This window comes from Bacillus rossius, chromosome 1 (genome assembly GCF_032445375.1).
Source record: "Bacillus rossius redtenbacheri isolate Brsri chromosome 1, Brsri_v3, whole genome shotgun sequence".
In the NCBI taxonomy this organism is placed as follows: domain Eukaryota; kingdom Metazoa; phylum Arthropoda; class Insecta; order Phasmatodea; family Bacillidae; genus Bacillus; species Bacillus rossius.
The window spans coordinates 131,167,996-131,186,407 of record NC_086330.1 but is presented as its reverse complement, the minus strand read 5'-3'; the positions used below and the strand labels follow the sequence as shown (position 1 = coordinate 131,186,407).

Here is an 18,412-nt window from a genome sequence, read left to right as displayed (position 1 = left end):
ACATCACCTCGACTTAAGGGAGTATTTGGGCAGAGGGCAACACAACTGGGTTTGAGCTTATATTTTTAAATCGTGCCATGGGCCATATTTGCCAGAGATATTGTTCTTTCATGTACATATTATTTCAATTACTTGAGGAAATCAGCAATTTTAAACAATGGTATATGAGTATAGTTTTAGCTGTGTTACTAAATATTTTTGCTGGTATAATGCTTTTCACACTTTAGTTGGACATGGGTAATTATTTGTCACGAATGATTTTTAACTGCGACCTTTTTTTTAAATATTTATGTTTACTATACCGAATAATACAAGAAACAAGAGTTACAGTTCTGTCGCGCCTGGACTCCACGCACACATTTTCTTTCTGTGAAAGGTGGGAATGGAGGCTGATAAATTCACCCTACCTTTTCCTTATGTTCATTAATGTAAGCAATATTATTCTTCCCTATTAATTTCATAAATTTAGATAGTGTTGGAGGAATCTAAGTTAATTAATATAATATATTGAACTTTTGGGTACATTGAAATGTTTATCTGAGTTAAAAAAATAATGTATTACATGATATGAAACGGCTTTAAAAGATTCCGATAATGTTTCATTTACAGTTTTTTAAATATTTAATTTAAAATATGTGATAATAGGACTGATATTTTCTGAATGATGTTTTGTACATAGAGATCACTGATATTTGTTTTCGTGGCACATGGTCGCTATCAGGTCGCTATGCACCAGCATAGGGTTCACTTTAAGTTTGAGATGTAGGTTCTACTTTCTGCCACATCACCACTCGACTATCTTTTTTTTTTATTGGGTGGAAGCGTGGAGACAGCCAATGCAAGGGAGAATATACTGATGATAAAATATATTTTGTATGCTATTTTAACACTTAATTATGGTTGGTTTAATTGAAGTTAGCGAGAAATAATTCTGGTGGGACTTTTCTGAAATACGGAACTTTGAAGTGAAGTGACGTCACAACCTTTTTCATTGCACCTCTGCATGGGTCTAGCAGCATGACTACCGCTCCGCCACCACAAGTTAAACGAGGAATTGTTAAACAGGTATTATTAGTGCTGCTGTTCTTACAGAATAGCCTTATTTATAATGTTTAAATATAGTTTTATTTATCGACTTTAAATTGTAGCGTGTGCGTAACTAAGTTGAGATGTGCATGCGGTCGTATTTACATCTGTTAACCAACATATGTGCATCACGTTTTCAAGTATTGTAATGGTTTGTATGATGTTTATATTGTAGGTCCTCTCCGGAGATTCTGTTATAATCCGGGGTGTACCCAAAGGTGGACCTCCACCAGAAAAGCAGATAAATCTGTCCAATATCACTGCCCCAAAATTGGCCAGGAGGGCTATTGGAAGGTAATATTTATACCAATGTAACACTTTTTTGCTGGCATTATTTCTAACCGTTGTTGTGTTTGTGTGTATAGATTGTAGCCTAAGTTTATATATTTTATATTTTTGTAGTGGTGATGAAACCAAAGATGAACCATATGCATGGGATGCCAGAGAATTTCTAAGGCGGAAGATAATTGGAGAAGATGTGCTATTTACTGTAGAAAAACCGCCGAATTCCCCAAGAGAATATGGAGTTATTTATTTGGGAAAAGGTATGTTACTTTTTTCAGAAATTTTACATTCTTTTTTTGTGTGGGTTTTTACATGCAAACTATGTCAATTCAAATTAGGTTACACTCTTGATTGGGGCTAATGTTAATGCTATGAATTGACACAGATCAAATAGATTTGGTTTAAACATATTTTAGGTTAGGCTTATAGAAAATTTTGTCTAGGTCTTATAATTCCTGTGAGTTGTCACTGCACTGCCAATTTAGTTGAGGGTTAGTAACAGTCTTTAGTGAATAATTTTGTGTGGTATCAGAGAAAACAGATTCTGTAATATTTTTTTTTGTAATTGGGAGTACATTTTTCCAGAACAGATTTGTTTGAATTTTAATAAATCAAGATGTTTGAAAACGCTGTATTGAAGATATAAAATATAATTTTTGGTTATAGCTACGGAAGTAATTGTAGGCTTGATCTATTTTAGCTCTATAATAATGAAGATAAGCCAAAAATTTTAAATACCAAGGATGCTAACACACAAGCACACAATTGACTAACCATCATTCACTTTCATTTTCACAATTTTTTGGTACAAACATGTTGCTTGATTAGCACTATTTTGATTATAGAGTGTAGATATGTTGTTGGTGTGTCACTGTATTGGTGCACATGCTTTTCAGCTTCAAAATCGGTTGTGGCCTAACATTCAATGCTTGTAATGTGAAATTTTGACTGCTGTCACAAGTATCCAATTCAGATTAAAGGAAATTGTTAAATAACATTGGATTGTGAATCCTTTGCTAACATTTTCATATAAATAAATATATATTTTTTTGACTGAATTATTATATAACTTTTTAAATACTCACTTATTTGTGAAAAGTTGCCTTGCCATCTTGGTTTTGTTTTCCATGAATAACAACCCAAATTATGTTTTCTTATACAAATAAAAATTATTACCTTGAATGTAAGGTAAATGTTAAAATTCACATCTGGGAAAATAGGCAAATAATAACTAAAGTGTAAGGAATTTAGTATGAATGAAAAAATCTCTCTTTTTTTTAATATTTAACTGAGAATATATGTCTTATTAATGTAGCTGATCCAATCTAATGAACCTTTCACTTTAATTATTATATATCTTGTTTCCCATAAACTGCTACATTACATGTTTACTTTTGTACAAATAATATTTTTTAATCCTAAATCTGGCACATTAGTAATTTTTGAACAAAATAACTTCCTATATTCCTGAAAGCTGTTATTTGAGGAATATTTATAGTGCTTGATGAATTTGTAAAAGGACATTGTAATATTGCTAGAAGTTTTTTTTTACCTTAGAAATATTTTATTTCTCAGTAATTGGATATTATTAGTGTACTATTATTAACACCAAGTTGAATACAATACATTACATTTTTTTCATAGTTTTTGTTTGAGTGGGATTTTTTTATCTACCAATATGTTTTATGTAAGCCGACTTTATTTTAGGTTTTATAAATACATATTGCTATTTATTATTCATTTCATGACAGTGGTAGGCAGTTGAATGTATTCTAATGATTTTTTTCAAAACAGTATGAATTTGTGTAGTAGTTCATCAAATTAATAGTGATATACACATTTTCTTTAAAGCATGATCAATGCAAATATTTGATAATGACCTCAAAAAAAGTTTTTTTTTTTTAAACAATCCATTGTGTTAATTTGTATGGTATTTTACTTTGCCTTCTAGTGTTTATTTTCTGCGAAGAGAAGTTTTTGTGGTGATGTTTTTTCAATGGAGGGTAGGCAGGTGTTAGCATTTATAGGTGATTATAATCAAAACAAAACATTGGCAAGTTAGGTGCGTGACATTTAAAATACTCTAAAATTATGAAAATATTAAAATTACTGCAAAATTGCTTATTTTATTTCTTATTTATTTATTTATTTATTTATTTACAATCCACCTGCAGATCCCCACATGAGCCAACAGCTCAAGGGATATAGGCCTTGTCACATTATAAACAAAAATTAAACATAGTTAAAATTGTGATAAAATAATCAAGTTTACAATTATAATGAATTTTGCTAATTTACACTTTCAACAAATAATCACAAATTTTACAATTTTCACAATACAACAAACAGTACATATTTATCATTTAATATACTCTGAATCATTTATAGGGTGTCCTATTAATTATATAGCAAATTATATATTATTTACATAGTCATTACAAAGAGTTTATTTCACCATCTAGATAAATATTTTTTCCTTTGATGTATTCTTTAACAACTTTTTTGAATTCATTAAAATTTTGTAGTAATATAATTTCTTTAGGTAGTTTATTAAATAGTGTTTTACCTCAATGTTGTACTCTTTTGAAAATAAAGTTGTGTTATGGTATTTTGGTTTCAGTTTATAGTTATATCTTGTGATATATGGTCCAGTATGTTCAGATTCTACAAAATTATTTATATTAGCTTTTACAAATAAGAGTACCTAACCTATAAATATATTCCGAAAAAAAAGGGAATATATTCATTTCAGTAAATAAAGGTTTACATGAGGCTCTTGTATCAGCTAAACACATAGGTATGCGCACGGTAGGTTCCACAGGTGCCTTGGCACCACCATTAGGGTTAACGTTGTTATTTTATTTTTTAACAGTATAAATAATACACACTTACAAAAAACTGTATTATTTCCAAAAAAATATGTTTTCCAATCGTGTCGAGTTACAGATATGTGCTCATAACACTATCAGTATATCAATTATCAATCGAACCAACTGTACACACTGAAACAAGCCAGGTGCAATTACTTGTGTTGTACACGCGGGCCGCAACTACGAAACTTCTGAAATGTAAATACTTCTCTTAGTTCTCCTCGAATTACATAGAATGCGCGCTCGGTGTCCACTGTTCACTCCACTCGGCAGGCGCACGGAATAATAGCCGCCGTCCGCCAGGGTTTATTTTAAAAAAAGAGAGTTTAGTTAGTTAAAAGGATAGGCTTACTTGATGACTTACATGCAGTCGCCGACAAAACATTTTTGTTGTATTCCAAAAGATAAAACTTTTGCCCACTCTTATTTGTGTATTTTAATTATTTTAATATTTTAAATATTTGAGGTATGTTACAAAAACTCCCTTGATTTTTTTATTTTAAAACTTAACATTTTAGAATGTTTTTTTCTAGCATTTATTTAGCATCTTCAGAAAACATGTAAGTACGGTTTTTCAAAGCCACCAGCATGAATTCCATGCAAACAATTTGTGCAGTTTACTTTATGGCTCAACAAAACTTAAAACTGTCAATATTTTAATAATTTTCCTGGCAATTATAACATTCAAAGCCATAATTTGTCATAAAAAATGTTAAAATTTTTACATCTGTGTATTTAATGTTTTTGTTCGGAAACACCTTAAATAGCACCATTTTGCGCTTTCAAATCCAAATTTTTCCGGGTCTTTAGGCTCGGGTCAATTACCCCATATTTCAATACCATATATCATGTGTGTGTGAAAAAGTGCAAAGTATGCAGTTCATAGAGAATTTCTGTCTATAATTTGGCTAAGAATTCTGAGGGCGTAGCAAGCTTTACTTAATTTATGGATAGTTTGATTGATATGTTCATTCCATTTTAATTTATCATCAATATGTAACCCCAAGAATTTAGTTGATTCAGTTTGACTTATCGCTTGATCCTGAAATTCAGATAATACCTGATCGAGCAGTCTTTTATTACCAAATTTAATAAATTTTGTTTTATTTATATTGAGTTTTAAATTATTTGCATCAAACCACTTAATCAAGTTAATTAATTCAAATTAAGTTTTATTTTTTAATTCCAATATATTTTCTGCAGTTATAAGAAGATTAAATGTCATCTGCAAAGTATATAATATTTACATCCGTTTGATAAGGTAAATCATTAACATATAGTAAAAATAATAAGGGCCCCAATATACTTCCTTGTGGTACCCCAGATTTATTATATCCCCAATCCGAGTAAATACCTCCCTCATTTTGATTTAATAGTATCTTTTGTATACGTTTCTTTAAATAAGAGCTAAATAATTTACCTATAATGTTCAAGTTTATTAAGTAATATTTCATGGTTAACTGAATCAAAAACCTTTGACAAATCACAGAAAACACCATATACATGGACTCCAGAATCTAAATTATTTGATATAGTTTTAATTAACTGATGAATAGCCAATGTGGTTAATTATTTTTTTGAAAGCCGAACTGGTGAGGATGTAAAATATTATTAGTCTCAAGAAATTTTACTAGTCTTGTATGCATAATTATTTCATGTATTTTTGAAAAAAATTGGAAGTAAACTTATTGGCCTATAATTGTTAACATAAGTTCTACTTCCTTTTTTATATAAAGGTATTAGTTTAGTAATTTTCATTCTGTCAGGAGAAGTAGCTTCGTTTATTGAAGCATTTAATGATATGAGTTATTGGAATTAAAATTTGTTTTGCACATTTTTTAATAATAAAAGATGATAAGTTATAAAAATCCATTGATGTTGTATTACTTAATAACGCAATAGCTTTTGCGACCTCTCTCTCAGTTACAGGATATAGTATAAAATTAACATCAATTCTTTTAGTTTTCTTTAGAAATATTTCAGGGGGATGCCTAATATTATTAATATCATTAGCTTTTAATGTCCCAACATTTAAAAAAAATCATTAAAATAATTAGCAATTTCAATCTGTGAATTTATAATCTTATTTCCAATTATTAATTTATTAATACTTTTTTTTCATTGCCTGATTTGGTTTCATCATTTATTATTTTCCACAAATTCTTTGTTTTGTTCTGTGATCTTTCTAAAAGTAATTTGCCTTGCAATTTTTTAGCTCCTTTTATCACTCTTTTATACACCCGTTTATAGTAGTAATTTAAAATTTCAACATTAGTTTTATTATTTTTAACGAAAGAGTGTAATTCTTTTAATTTATTGCTTGAAATTTTAATACCTTTCGTTACCCAATTCTTTTTATCTGTGTGGATTACTCCTGATTTACATTGTATTTTAGCTGGAAAATAATTTTCAAAGTACTTCAGAAAAATATCGAGAAATGTATTAAATTTAATGTTTACGTTCTCACCCCTAAAAACCTCTCCCCAATCATTACATGACATTGAATAAAAGTGTTCATTTGATAATCAGTAAATTTCCTAATTTTTGTATATTTAATTTACATAATATATGTTTCGAATCAATATTCAGCCCAGTAAAATCAATTTTCTGAGCTAAGTGGTCAGAAAGTCCTAATTCGATATTTTCTACTTTTAGAGAGTGAATGTTTGTAATAACATAGTCTATTGCAGTTTTGGACTGTGTCACTACACGTATATATCCAGACACTTTGTTTGCCAGGTTATATGTATCCATAATCTCTATAAGCCTTTCGCTTTCTTTACTATTTACAGCAAAATCAATATTCAAATCTCCACATATTACAGTTTCATAAGTAGCATTTTGTCTAAAAATTAAATGTAATAATGATTAAAAATTTTTAAAAAATAAGCTTAATTTACTATTTGGAGACCTATATATACAAACAACTACAACATTACCATATTTACATGTAATACTGATTCCTGAACATTCAAATTCCTTAGGAACACCAAATTTTGGTATATAACTTAGTTCTTTACAGTAAGGTGAATATTTTACATTTACCATAAAAGAAAGCTGAGACAATATAATAATTTATTAATCCTAAATGTCTAATTTCAGCTTCCCCAGGATTCAGCCACTATTTAAAATTGAAAGAGCTACATCTAAATCCAAAAATTTGTTTATTATTGATTGTATATTTACATGTAAAAATTTTATAAGTTGTGTTTTACATTTTAAGTTATCTATTAAATTACCGTTATCTAAATTAGTTTCAACCTTCTGTATAATATTTCGTAATCGAAATAGGCCATTAGAGTTATCCAAAAGATGGTCCATTGTATTTGTAATTAGTTTTTTTGAACTGTAACCCAAGGTAATTGAATTATGTTGTTATTGACTACTTTACTAGATATATTACTTAAAATTTTAGAGGCTAAGTTTCTCTTACCATTCTTATTATAATGCAATCCATGTCTTGTAAAACATGTTCTAGGAAAATCCCTAACATCTATTACTCGTACGAAATTGTACTTACCACAGGGAGTCAGAATTTTTTCATTAGTTTTCCTTATCTCTATATTTACACATGGCATGAGTTATCCATCAAGTCAAATCTGTGTGGGATTGTACATACCACCACTTTTATGTTACATAATGAAGGTAATACAGATTTCAAACTGAGATACACATTTTTTGATTCATTCTTGAACACATCATTTCCACCTGCTACTATTACTACCTCATCTTCTTTCTTGAGACATGTCTTGTCTTCTCTTATTCCTCTCACCACTTCAATTATAGAAGCTTCTGGTTTGATGAGACTTGGCACTTGATAGTCTTCATTTACCTGATTAAATTCTTGAGCCAATCCTATACCTTGGCTATCAGCATAAATATTTATCTTATTTTTTCGTGTTTTTTATTCTTCATTATTCAGTTGGTTTATTATACTTTGTTTTTTTTTTGTTTTTTCTTTTACTAAGAATGTCATATTTTTTACATAAAGAAACAGCTGTAGTTTTGGTTAATAGTTTATCACTTGTATGTACTACTTTTAACCACTTCTGACCATGTTGTTTCTCTTGTCCGGGATTGGGCACATCTTTCTTGTTCTCTTTCATTTCTTTCTATTACTAGATCTTCTCTTAAAATATTTATAGTTGTTTTCAGTGATTCAATTTATTCATACAATATTTTCATTATTTTGTTTTGTGGTTGAAAAATTATTTTATTCTTGGTTTTTTCTTGTTCGCCATTTTTGAGTATGTTTTGTTTACATTCGACACAATACCATTCACCGATAACACTTTTACAGTCATCAACATCACTACATTTGTTAAAATGATGCCACAATTTGCATCCATCACATAGTATACCATTCTTTACTATCTTTTTATACTTTCCACATTTATAGTCATACACAATTTTGTCCTTTATCCCGACAAACTCTCGTACCTCCAATCCGGCCGCCATTGATGATAATCAATTGATGATATAACCAGCTAGAGATCAGTAGCAAATGCTGTGTATCTTACCTTGCAAGCCTTATCTTTGTGGAGCTGGAAAAGAAATCCTTATGAAGATTTTAAAGCTAAGTTAGCTTCGGCAATAAAAGCCCTGTAACTCGTGAACTGGAGCACATAGGTACGTGAAAAGCAAAAAAGAGCACACTGTTCAGTCTGTATTCTGGAAAACTCACTAGTGAAATGTTTTGAAGTTGTTTGGTTTAGTAACTTAATAATATTGTTAGGAAGTTATTGAATTTGTTGTCAGTTACAGGAAGTAGGTATTATAACAGGTTTAATAATTTTCAAAAAAAATTTTTTCGTGTTAATGTTTTATCTTTCATAATTCTTGAAATTCTTTGCCCTCCCTATTACAGAGTACCTATTTCAGATATGATTGGAAATTCAGAAATACTTTTTTTCAAGGCAATCCAGCAATGTTGTAATACTTTAAAATACACTAGGGTCTCGATAATCCGAGCTCCGATAATCCGAGTTCCCAATAATCCGAGTCAGTTTCGGGGGTTATGAGAAAGAAAAAAATATGAATTTTGCAAACACACATACATGTAGGGACGGCCAGGGCTACGTTGAGGAGGAAGGCCTGATGGGGTGAGTTGGGTAAGTGACTGTACATAGCAGGTAGCGGCCCACCCCTGTCAGAAGTCTCAAGAATCTATTTTTAGAACATTGGGGGAAACCCCTTTTCTCCATCGGCCTAGATCCTCCGCCCCCTCGTCACTTCCCCGCGTTCCCTCCAGAGGGCAATTTTTAGTTCCCATAAGTTCTTCGCCGTGAGCACATCTATGTAGTTACGTCCCAGTTCTATTACGAACCAGTATGAGTAAAAGAAAACATACTGAAATATCATTAAGTGATAAATTAGAAGGGCTGACGCGGTTGATAAAGGTGAGCTGCTAAAAACAATTGCGCGTGATTTAGGAGTGAGTGCTGTTACTGTGGGTGACTGGAGGCGCAACAGACAGAAATTGGAGTTATGGCAAACTCAAAAAAATCTTTCTCAGGCTACAACATCCAGATCTCGTATGAAAAAAAGTGAGTACGAAAAAACAAGTGAAGCTTTGTTTTCATGGTTTTTAGCACAGCGGCAAAAAGGTGTCCCTTTTTCTGGGCCTATATTACAAGAAAAAGCGCAGTATTTTCGTAATAAATTACAAGAAGGTGAAAGCAATTTTAATGCCAGTAAAGGATGGCTGGATAAATGGAAAAAAAGATACGGTGTGCGGCAATTGCATATCACAGGAGAAAAGCTTTCAGCTGATGCTGCTGGCGCTGAAAACTATGTTCAAAAATTTCAAAGCATGATCGAAGAAGGGGGCTACACACATGATCAATTATATAACTGTGACGAGACTGGGTTAAATTTTAAAATGCTACCTGACAAGAGTCTAGCATCCAAAGACGAGATTTCCGCTCCTAGGCATAAAAAGAGCAAGGAACGAATTACTGTTATGCCATGTTCCAATGCCTCTGGGACACATAAGCTTCGTCCCTTGGTGATAGGAAAATCAAAAAAACCTAGAGCTTTTAAAAATGTAAATATGAACGCACTACCCGTCGCATACAAAAATCAAAAGAACTCGTGGATGAATACGACCATTTTTAAAAATTGGTTCTTTGAGGAATTTGTTCCTTCAGTAGAAACTTTTTAAAAGAACGACAATTACTGAGAAAAGCACTGTTGGTTATTGACAACGCTCCATCCCATCCAAACGTAGAAGAGCTTTCAAGTGATGAAATTAAAACTGTTTTCCTGCCCCCAAATGTGACTAGCCTCATTCAACCTATGGACCAAGGCGTCATTGCGACAATAAAGAAAAAGTACAGACGCATGCTTCTGACATATATTTTGCAAGAAGAAGAAATTTCATTAGTAGATATGCTAAAAACAGTTAATATAAAATACATTATCTATTGGTTAGTTGATGCGTGGTCAGAAATTAAACAGGAAACTATACAGAAATCCTGGTCAAAACTTATAAAACCGAGAGTTTCACAAAGTGAAGAAGAAGAAACAGTTGAAGATGACTGTGATAATATGACTCTATTGAATTTAATGGTGGCAATCCCTGGCTGTGAAATGGAATCCAGTGCTGAAGAGGTTAAGAAGTGGTTAGACAGTGATGAAATTGAAGAATTGACGGATGAGAAAATTATTGAAATGGTCAACAACCGGGATGAGGACACCGAAAAAGACGAACAAGGGGAAGAAGAAACCAACAAAAAAATTAGCCATGCAGATGGGTTTCTACGCTTAGAAAAGGCACTCGAATACGTGGAGCAGCAAGATGACGTCACGCCAAATGACGTAATGTTTTTTAAGAAGTGGAGCACACGAGCAGCTGAGAAGCGAGGAGTATTAAAAAAACAAAAAACAATAATAGATTATTTAAAAAAATAATTATGTATATATTTCTAATCTGCCTTTCAATGTGTTTGTATTTTATTTTTATTAAAACATCGACATATGTATTAGAAATTGATTTTGCGTGTTTTTATTTGTATTTCCAATAATCCGAGGTTCTGATAATCCGAGTTGGCCCCGGTCCCATCCAGCTCGGATTATCGAGGTTCTAGTGTAATAGTTTTGTTAACACACCCCCCACACCCCCCTTCTTGGAAATGCAGTTTTGTGTGAGTTTAATAATCATATTTTAGCTACCTACATTATTTTAACTATTCATTATTTCATATCATTAGATAACATTTTAAATGAATCCTATGGTAAATGTAAAGAGCATCATAGTAAAACTATTATTATTCAGTATCCAATATGTAATTAATTTTTGCTGAATAAATTGTGCAGTTGTTTTACCTACCAGGATCATCTCTCTGTTCTCCAATATTTTGATTTCAAGTAAGACTGCATGCAAAATTATTCACGTGCAATAAGATGGGTATATAAATCTTGGATTTGGGATTTTTTAATTTAGTTCACCTGGCTTAAACCAACTTAACCAAGGATGCGTATAACAGAACTGTAACATAGTGTATCATAAAGTGATTAGGAATATTTTATGCAAACATTAAATGGAATGCTGTGTGGATGTGCCCCTTGTTTTTTTTTGTTAATAATTCTCAAGGAAGTACAAGTGGCATGTATTAACAACTCTGAATCACCTGTTTACATTTTTTTGGCTATAAATCCTACTCTGTCCAAATGCATCGGCAGAGTGTTCTTTTGCTTAGTGTTGATTCTTTTGTGTCTCTTTATCTTGGCTTTAAATGTATTCAGATTTGTAGGTTTCTATAAAGGAGCATAAATAAGAATTTCATTTATTGATATGGGAGGAAGGGAATATAACCACTTTGCCTGCTGTTTGCTTTCAAATTCTATTCATTGGTTGGTGGGAATGATACATTTTTTTTTAGTTTTGAAGTAGTGGGGGATTTATTCCCCAACCCCTGAATACTCCTATTTCCGTCATAGGCAAAAAATTTAAAACTCTTAACTTTGCTACCAGATGTTTTTAAAATTTACATGGTAAGAAAACAAACCCTCTTTCATGTTTATTATTCAGTTCTTCCATCATGTTTCGTCATGTTTATTATGAAGGTTTCTATTTCTTCCCCAAGATTGCATTCATGTTCAGTGTGCCAGGGGTATATCAGAAGATGGATGTCCGACTGTTCTGAATTTCGGATTGATTCAGCCTTAGGTTGCGAGTGATAGCTAAACCACCAGTTTGAAGGTACTCAGGAAACATAAATATTAGGTGTTTTTTGATACCGCCTTTTTTGATACAGATTCCTGATACCACTATATTCCTATAGCACCAAAATGTTATGGTGTTATAAAAAAAAGCAAATTTCGTCATTGAAAATTGTGTATTTAGTCTTTATCGTGATTAAAAATTAAAACAAATGTAATAATAAGTACATATCAAGCACACTTATATTTGTGGTAAGACACTTCAAATGTGTACATTAAACAATACTGATACATATATTGATGAGAGTAAGTTAAACAAAATCCTGCAACTAAACATTCAGTAATATATATATATATATATATATTATAAGCCTAAAATCATTATACATTTACATTTTCATTTTCTTGAAATATTTCTCAATAGCCTTTGAGACTGTTTTTTTTTTACTTTACTGTAAAAAACAATAGATAGAAACTAAATAATGTTTTTTTTTGTATATTTTAATAGCTGTACTGAGGCAATTGAGGTGACTTTCACTGCATTTTGATGTTATGTGGTGTTATTTACTTTCATTTCTGTGGTTGGTGGTGCATTGACTTAATTTTGCTGTTATTCCTGTTTTATAGCTATTCACCATATAATATACTTACAGTAAGATCAATAAACAATTACAAATACCATATGAATAAATAATTCAAACACATTTGGTTTTATAGATATGTTCGATAATGTAATTTTTTTTTGCAAATCTGAAGTCAAATCATGTTTATTGAAAATTTTGCTTCTCTTACATATTATGTAAACATTTTCATATCTTTTTACTTGTAGCTAAACATTGCCTAAGTTAATTAATTTTTATGATTGATTTTATAAATGTAATTAAAATAATTAATCAAGATGAAAATTTTATTAAAACTAGGACTGTGTACTGTGTGTACTTTTTTCGATACCTCTGATACTTGTGTTGCTATCTTGGTATTGCCCAAGAACTGAGTATCGGCGGATATCCGATACCATGGTAAAAATGAAATGGCAGAGCTTTTGTGAACAGATACGGCTACAGGGGAGAACCTGACGAAGAAGCTGGTGGAGGAAGGGCTGGTGTCGGTGCGGCGGGAAGGAGTGAGGATCAGCCCCGAGCTGCAGGAGCTCATCGCGCTGGAGGACCAGGCCAAGGCCGCGGGCAAGGGCAAATGGGCGGCAACTGGGGCGCAGGTGAGCACCACCTCGCTCAGGGTTACAACCGACGGGATAACTCAGAGGTCTTCAAAACCTGCAAAATGGTAGTGTGTTCCTATAATGTCTTAAAACCAGGTTGTATCTTAACCTCGAATCCAATTTGTTTTTATCATTAAGAGAAACAATAAATTAATTATTTGTGTATTAATTTTAAGCACCATCAAATGTCGACAGTCTTAATAATGTATTATATCAAAGTTCAATCAAATTTATTGGTTTTATCGTGGCATTTGCAAAGATTCAACTCGGCGAATCAAATCAAAGCATCTTTTTAATATCCAATTTGACTTCGCCAGTAAATTTGCCATTTGTTTTATTTGAAGCTTCAAATGTGATGTCAAGCTTCACGACTGATGAGAAGAGAAGCTTCACATTTTTTATGAAACTTAAAAACACTGCATGCCTAAGAATCGCTGCTTCTCAGTGATAAACCCAAATTTTAAATTATGAAATTGTACTTTTTAATCTCACAAGTGCAGACAATCATAACTAAACATTTGTTTGGTTGGTATGATCAGCAACATTAATATGAGAAAACCTAATTACAGCAATGTTCATAGTGTTTTGAAGGAACATTTGACATTTACATCACTTTCAAGCACACTTTTTAAAGTACTGTGTTTTATCGAATAATTGTCGCACATTTTATACTAAAATCAAGTTTAAAAAGTAGGGGTGCGATTTTTATGCGGAACAAATTATTTTTTTTTAGGTAAAGTTATTTATAAAAACAAAACCCATTCATGGAAAGTACGTTAATTTAAAATGTAGAGTATACAAAAGCACGCCAAACAATATAAATTAATAAGTTATGCAACAAAAATCTTACTTCAACTTTAAATAGAAAAACAAAATCTGCGACCCGAATGCGAGCCTGAACTAACGCATAACTAACGTCGTAATACACACTACGAAAGAGTGTGGGCCATCAAATGTAGTTAACTCCGCACTCGACAGAGAGTGCCCGTTGCATGCAATTGGCGAGATATCTACATATATCGATATTCGGCTACGTGTGCGCGCTCTATACGGGAAGCAACATAGCCAAACATGGATGATGCTAACTAGTACTGGCTACATTTTTATAAGCGGTACACCGTGGCGATGCAAATGAAAAGGTGAAGGTTATAATTTTTAAAAAGTCTTTAAAAGAAAATTTACACATCAGACAACTCAGTATTTCGGTTAATTAAATAAGTAAGGAGTAATGTCTGAATAAATATTAGATTTCTACTTTAAAATACATTGTTTATACGGAAAAGATACCTACACAAGGCGCTCAAAATTTAATAGCAGGACCAAAAACATCATGCGACGTTTATGGGAGAGGTTTTTTATCCAAATTTTGATGCCCTAAAATATAGGTGCAACGATTATGCGCGTGCGACGATTATGCGATAAAACAGGGTATACTTCATGGAACATTTTTTTAAAGTTTCTAAACATTTAATAGTAACAACGATTTAGGATATATGTCACATGGTAAGTCATAGATTTGTATCAAAGCAAGAAAATTTCAATAAGCAGTTATTTGTATATCAATTTCTTTCTATTAGAGTGACATTTATCAGTGTATGGGGCCAACGTAATAATTTGCTGCATGTAACAAAAAAAAAAGGGTTTTTCAATTGGTATTTTTTATATTTTAGTATTTATTTTAATAATGGGCTAGCTTTTTGTTCATAAAAAATGTTAATACAAATTTTAAAACATTTTAAGATGTTTTTTAAAAGGCCCTACATCACGTGACTTTGAAAATGCCTAAGTACTGTTATTTTTGAAATGGGGCAAATCTACTAATCACATATGGTCTGAAAATGATTATATTTTGTGTGTTATATTTTTATTGTGTGAATGAAGTGGGTTACTTAAAACAAACAAAAAGGTCTTTTATGAATGTTTAAATTTAATTTTATGCATGGTCATTTTATAATTTCTATTGAATGGTGTTACATAGGTCCCAGTTGGTTTTATCATTACAAATGTTAAAATATTATTTTTACTTCCAGTTTTTTATAAAAATAAGTGTAATTTAGCCTTGCTGAGAAAAATATTCGCAATTCAATTTGGCTTAAAAAATATTTTAAACATTCACTTTCATATTCGCCTTGCATTAAAAAATTGGTAGGTGTACAGGCCTAGTTTTGTATGAATGTTATGAAAAAGTAATGAAAGTCAGGAAAGCATCATGAAATAAAGTGTTATGTTGCTGGAAGTCATGAAACTTTAATATCTAATAGCATTTTGCTAAATTCTACATTATGCACAGAAGTTGGAGACCGTCCACTTAATTTTTGTGGAAATTATAACGTTCCTGTATATAATTGATTTATTCATTATTAAGTTTCATATTACTTAGTATACTTAAAAATGACTTTCATATAAAAATATCATAAGAAAATCTTGCAATATTAAAATGTTCTAAGAAAATGTTATTTAAAGGTACTGAAAAAATTGTGAAATTGGTTATTTGTAGACATCCAGTCTACAAATTGGTTGAATAGCATTGAGGGACTTGATATCAGTGCACACTGTGTATTGTGCAGGTAAAGATTTTATGGTTAGTTTTACATGTTACATAAGGTTGAAATGTGTTTCAATAAGTGTTTGTGCAGTTTAATATATTTATGTTAACTTATGCAAGATTGATTGATGATACAGGAAAAGTTGTTTTATTGGTCAGGGAAATTGTCTAGAGTAAGAGTTTAGGAATCATGTCCCTTCTGTGGCTTTGATCGCTCAACACCCCAGCATGGCTAAGATTTGTGAACACTCATTTGGTATTCAGTAGACACCTTGTAGCAGTAAGCTTCTGTGAATTACTGTGCAATGTAACACCCTACCTTTGTTTTTCCTCTTGCACAACTTTCATGTGTACTGAAGATGTTTTATGCTACTACATTAATTGATTCAGCCATCAGATAATGTTTAGTACCTTACCCAATTACCTTAGCAGGCCCTCTCTGCCTCGATGTTATCACATTTTCCTTACAGCAATCTCATGAGGATTCAAAGGCCAGGAAAGTTTCAACATTAACTTTACTGACAGGTTTTCACAACAGTCTACAGTGGTCACAAAGACTACCATATTCATCACCCGGTTAAGTTAATACTTATGCCCTATCAACATATATTAAGTGAAGACCTAACCACCTCCCTATTACACTTGTTAATAAATGACTCTCTCACCTTCGTTGTGCTTCTTGCCTGTGGCCGTGGGCCTCTCGTTGAGGTGGAATGCGGGACTGAGAGGTACTAGAGGTACTAGCAGCGCAGCCGGCTGTCATCTCGACCAACCCCACAAAGCACCTTTTTGGGCGTGGCTGCTGTATTTAAAACCTCGGGTCTGTGGCTATGTTTACAAGATCATTGTTCCTTCCCCCTTTATGCAATGGCGGCCAGCCGTGCAAGTGGGAGGTGCTGTACCACTATTTTCCACTGATGACGCTGACCCCTCAAAGTGGCTTGCTTTCCGGTGCAATACGTTTTGTGTTGTAATGGTATGGAAGCTGTCAACAGTAAGATCCTTATGGTCCATACTCTTTTTTAATTTAGGATTTTTTAATGGTCTGTGCTGACTGACAAAATAGTGAAGTTCTTAGCCAGTTCAGCAATGAGAGCTTTGGCACCTAGCCTGTCTATAGGAATGTTAATTTCTGCGACTGCTTGCAGCTGTTTTCAGGCTACAGTAATAGGTGTGTAACCTGGCATTCTATGGTATAAAGGCAATATTTACGATTTATAGAAATTAAATATTTAATTTCATGTAATATTTATTTAGTTTCTTTATATTTCATTTCTTATGTTTATTTGGACTCTGTGATCAACCCAGACTGTAAATTTCTTTCGTTATTGTTTGTCTATGTATTACTCTATGTTTATTTTATTTTTAAATATTGTCAAAGTTAGTATAGCAGTAGTATTTTGAATTAACGATTAATTTGAGGATGAACACGTCAGAAATGTTCAGTAATTTTATTATCTTTTGTTTTAAAACAAACGAAAGAAAATTGTTTATTAGTGAGGAAAAAATATTCTTTTAGAACGAATGGAGACTTGATCGAGACAGCAGCTAAAATGCAACACATTTTTAAATTGATATATAATTTAATACATTTATTCGAAGATTTGAAAAAACCGCTACTACAAAAATAGTAGTTGAGTTTGTAAGAGAATAACTATATTTAATCTACGGAAGATTATACTCAAATACCAAGATTTTAAATAATTATTTCTAAGAAGAGAAATCGTAGGAAATCCGTTTTTCAAGAGATTTCCAAATTCACTTGATATTCTATGACTACTACGAAGATTTAATACCATTTGTAATACGAAGAAAGAAGAATCCTGTCAAAATGAGAAGTCACAGTTTGAGCCCAGGAAGAATGAACGTCGCGCAGTCCAGTCCTGTTGCAACCCATATCCGGAAGGATGGAGGTGTTACGGCGCGTATTCCTGCCGCACGCTAGAGGACAGAGGAGCAACACAACTACCGCTGTCCTTGACGTGTTGAACCAAGGAGTCTCCGAGAGCCTACACGTCTCGTGGTTATCCTACATCAAGGTTTGGTCCCTTACCCCATCAACCGAAGACTCGCCGTATAGAAGTCCCTGAACTAATTTCAGTTTTTTTGTGCAACGAACCTTGTTTTGACCAATCTAGACTCTTTAGTATTATAAAGGATATCCTCTGTAAAGAAAACATTCTTAACTGGTTCATCTTTACATTTAGAATCAAATCCCGGAATCGTGATCCCGATCATGATAAT

At 32.1% G+C, this 18,412-nt stretch overlaps 1 protein-coding gene across 1 annotated transcript in view; it reads left to right on the top strand.

Moving 5' to 3' along the window:
* The first annotated feature begins 703 nt into the window (after window positions 1-703).
* The window catches only part of LOC134546147 (staphylococcal nuclease domain-containing protein 1), a 114,191-nt gene continuing 96,482 nt past the window's right edge, over window positions 704-18,412 (top strand). The window contains exons 1-4 of the mRNA XM_063388702.1: window positions 704-1,065; window positions 1,262-1,380; window positions 1,489-1,631; window positions 13,457-13,620. Of these exons, the coding sequence (XP_063244772.1) occupies window positions 1,018-1,065; window positions 1,262-1,380; window positions 1,489-1,631; window positions 13,457-13,620 (474 nt within the window). The 5' untranslated portion in view covers window positions 704-1,017. The remainder of the gene's footprint in view (window positions 1,066-1,261; window positions 1,381-1,488; window positions 1,632-13,456; window positions 13,621-18,412) is intronic.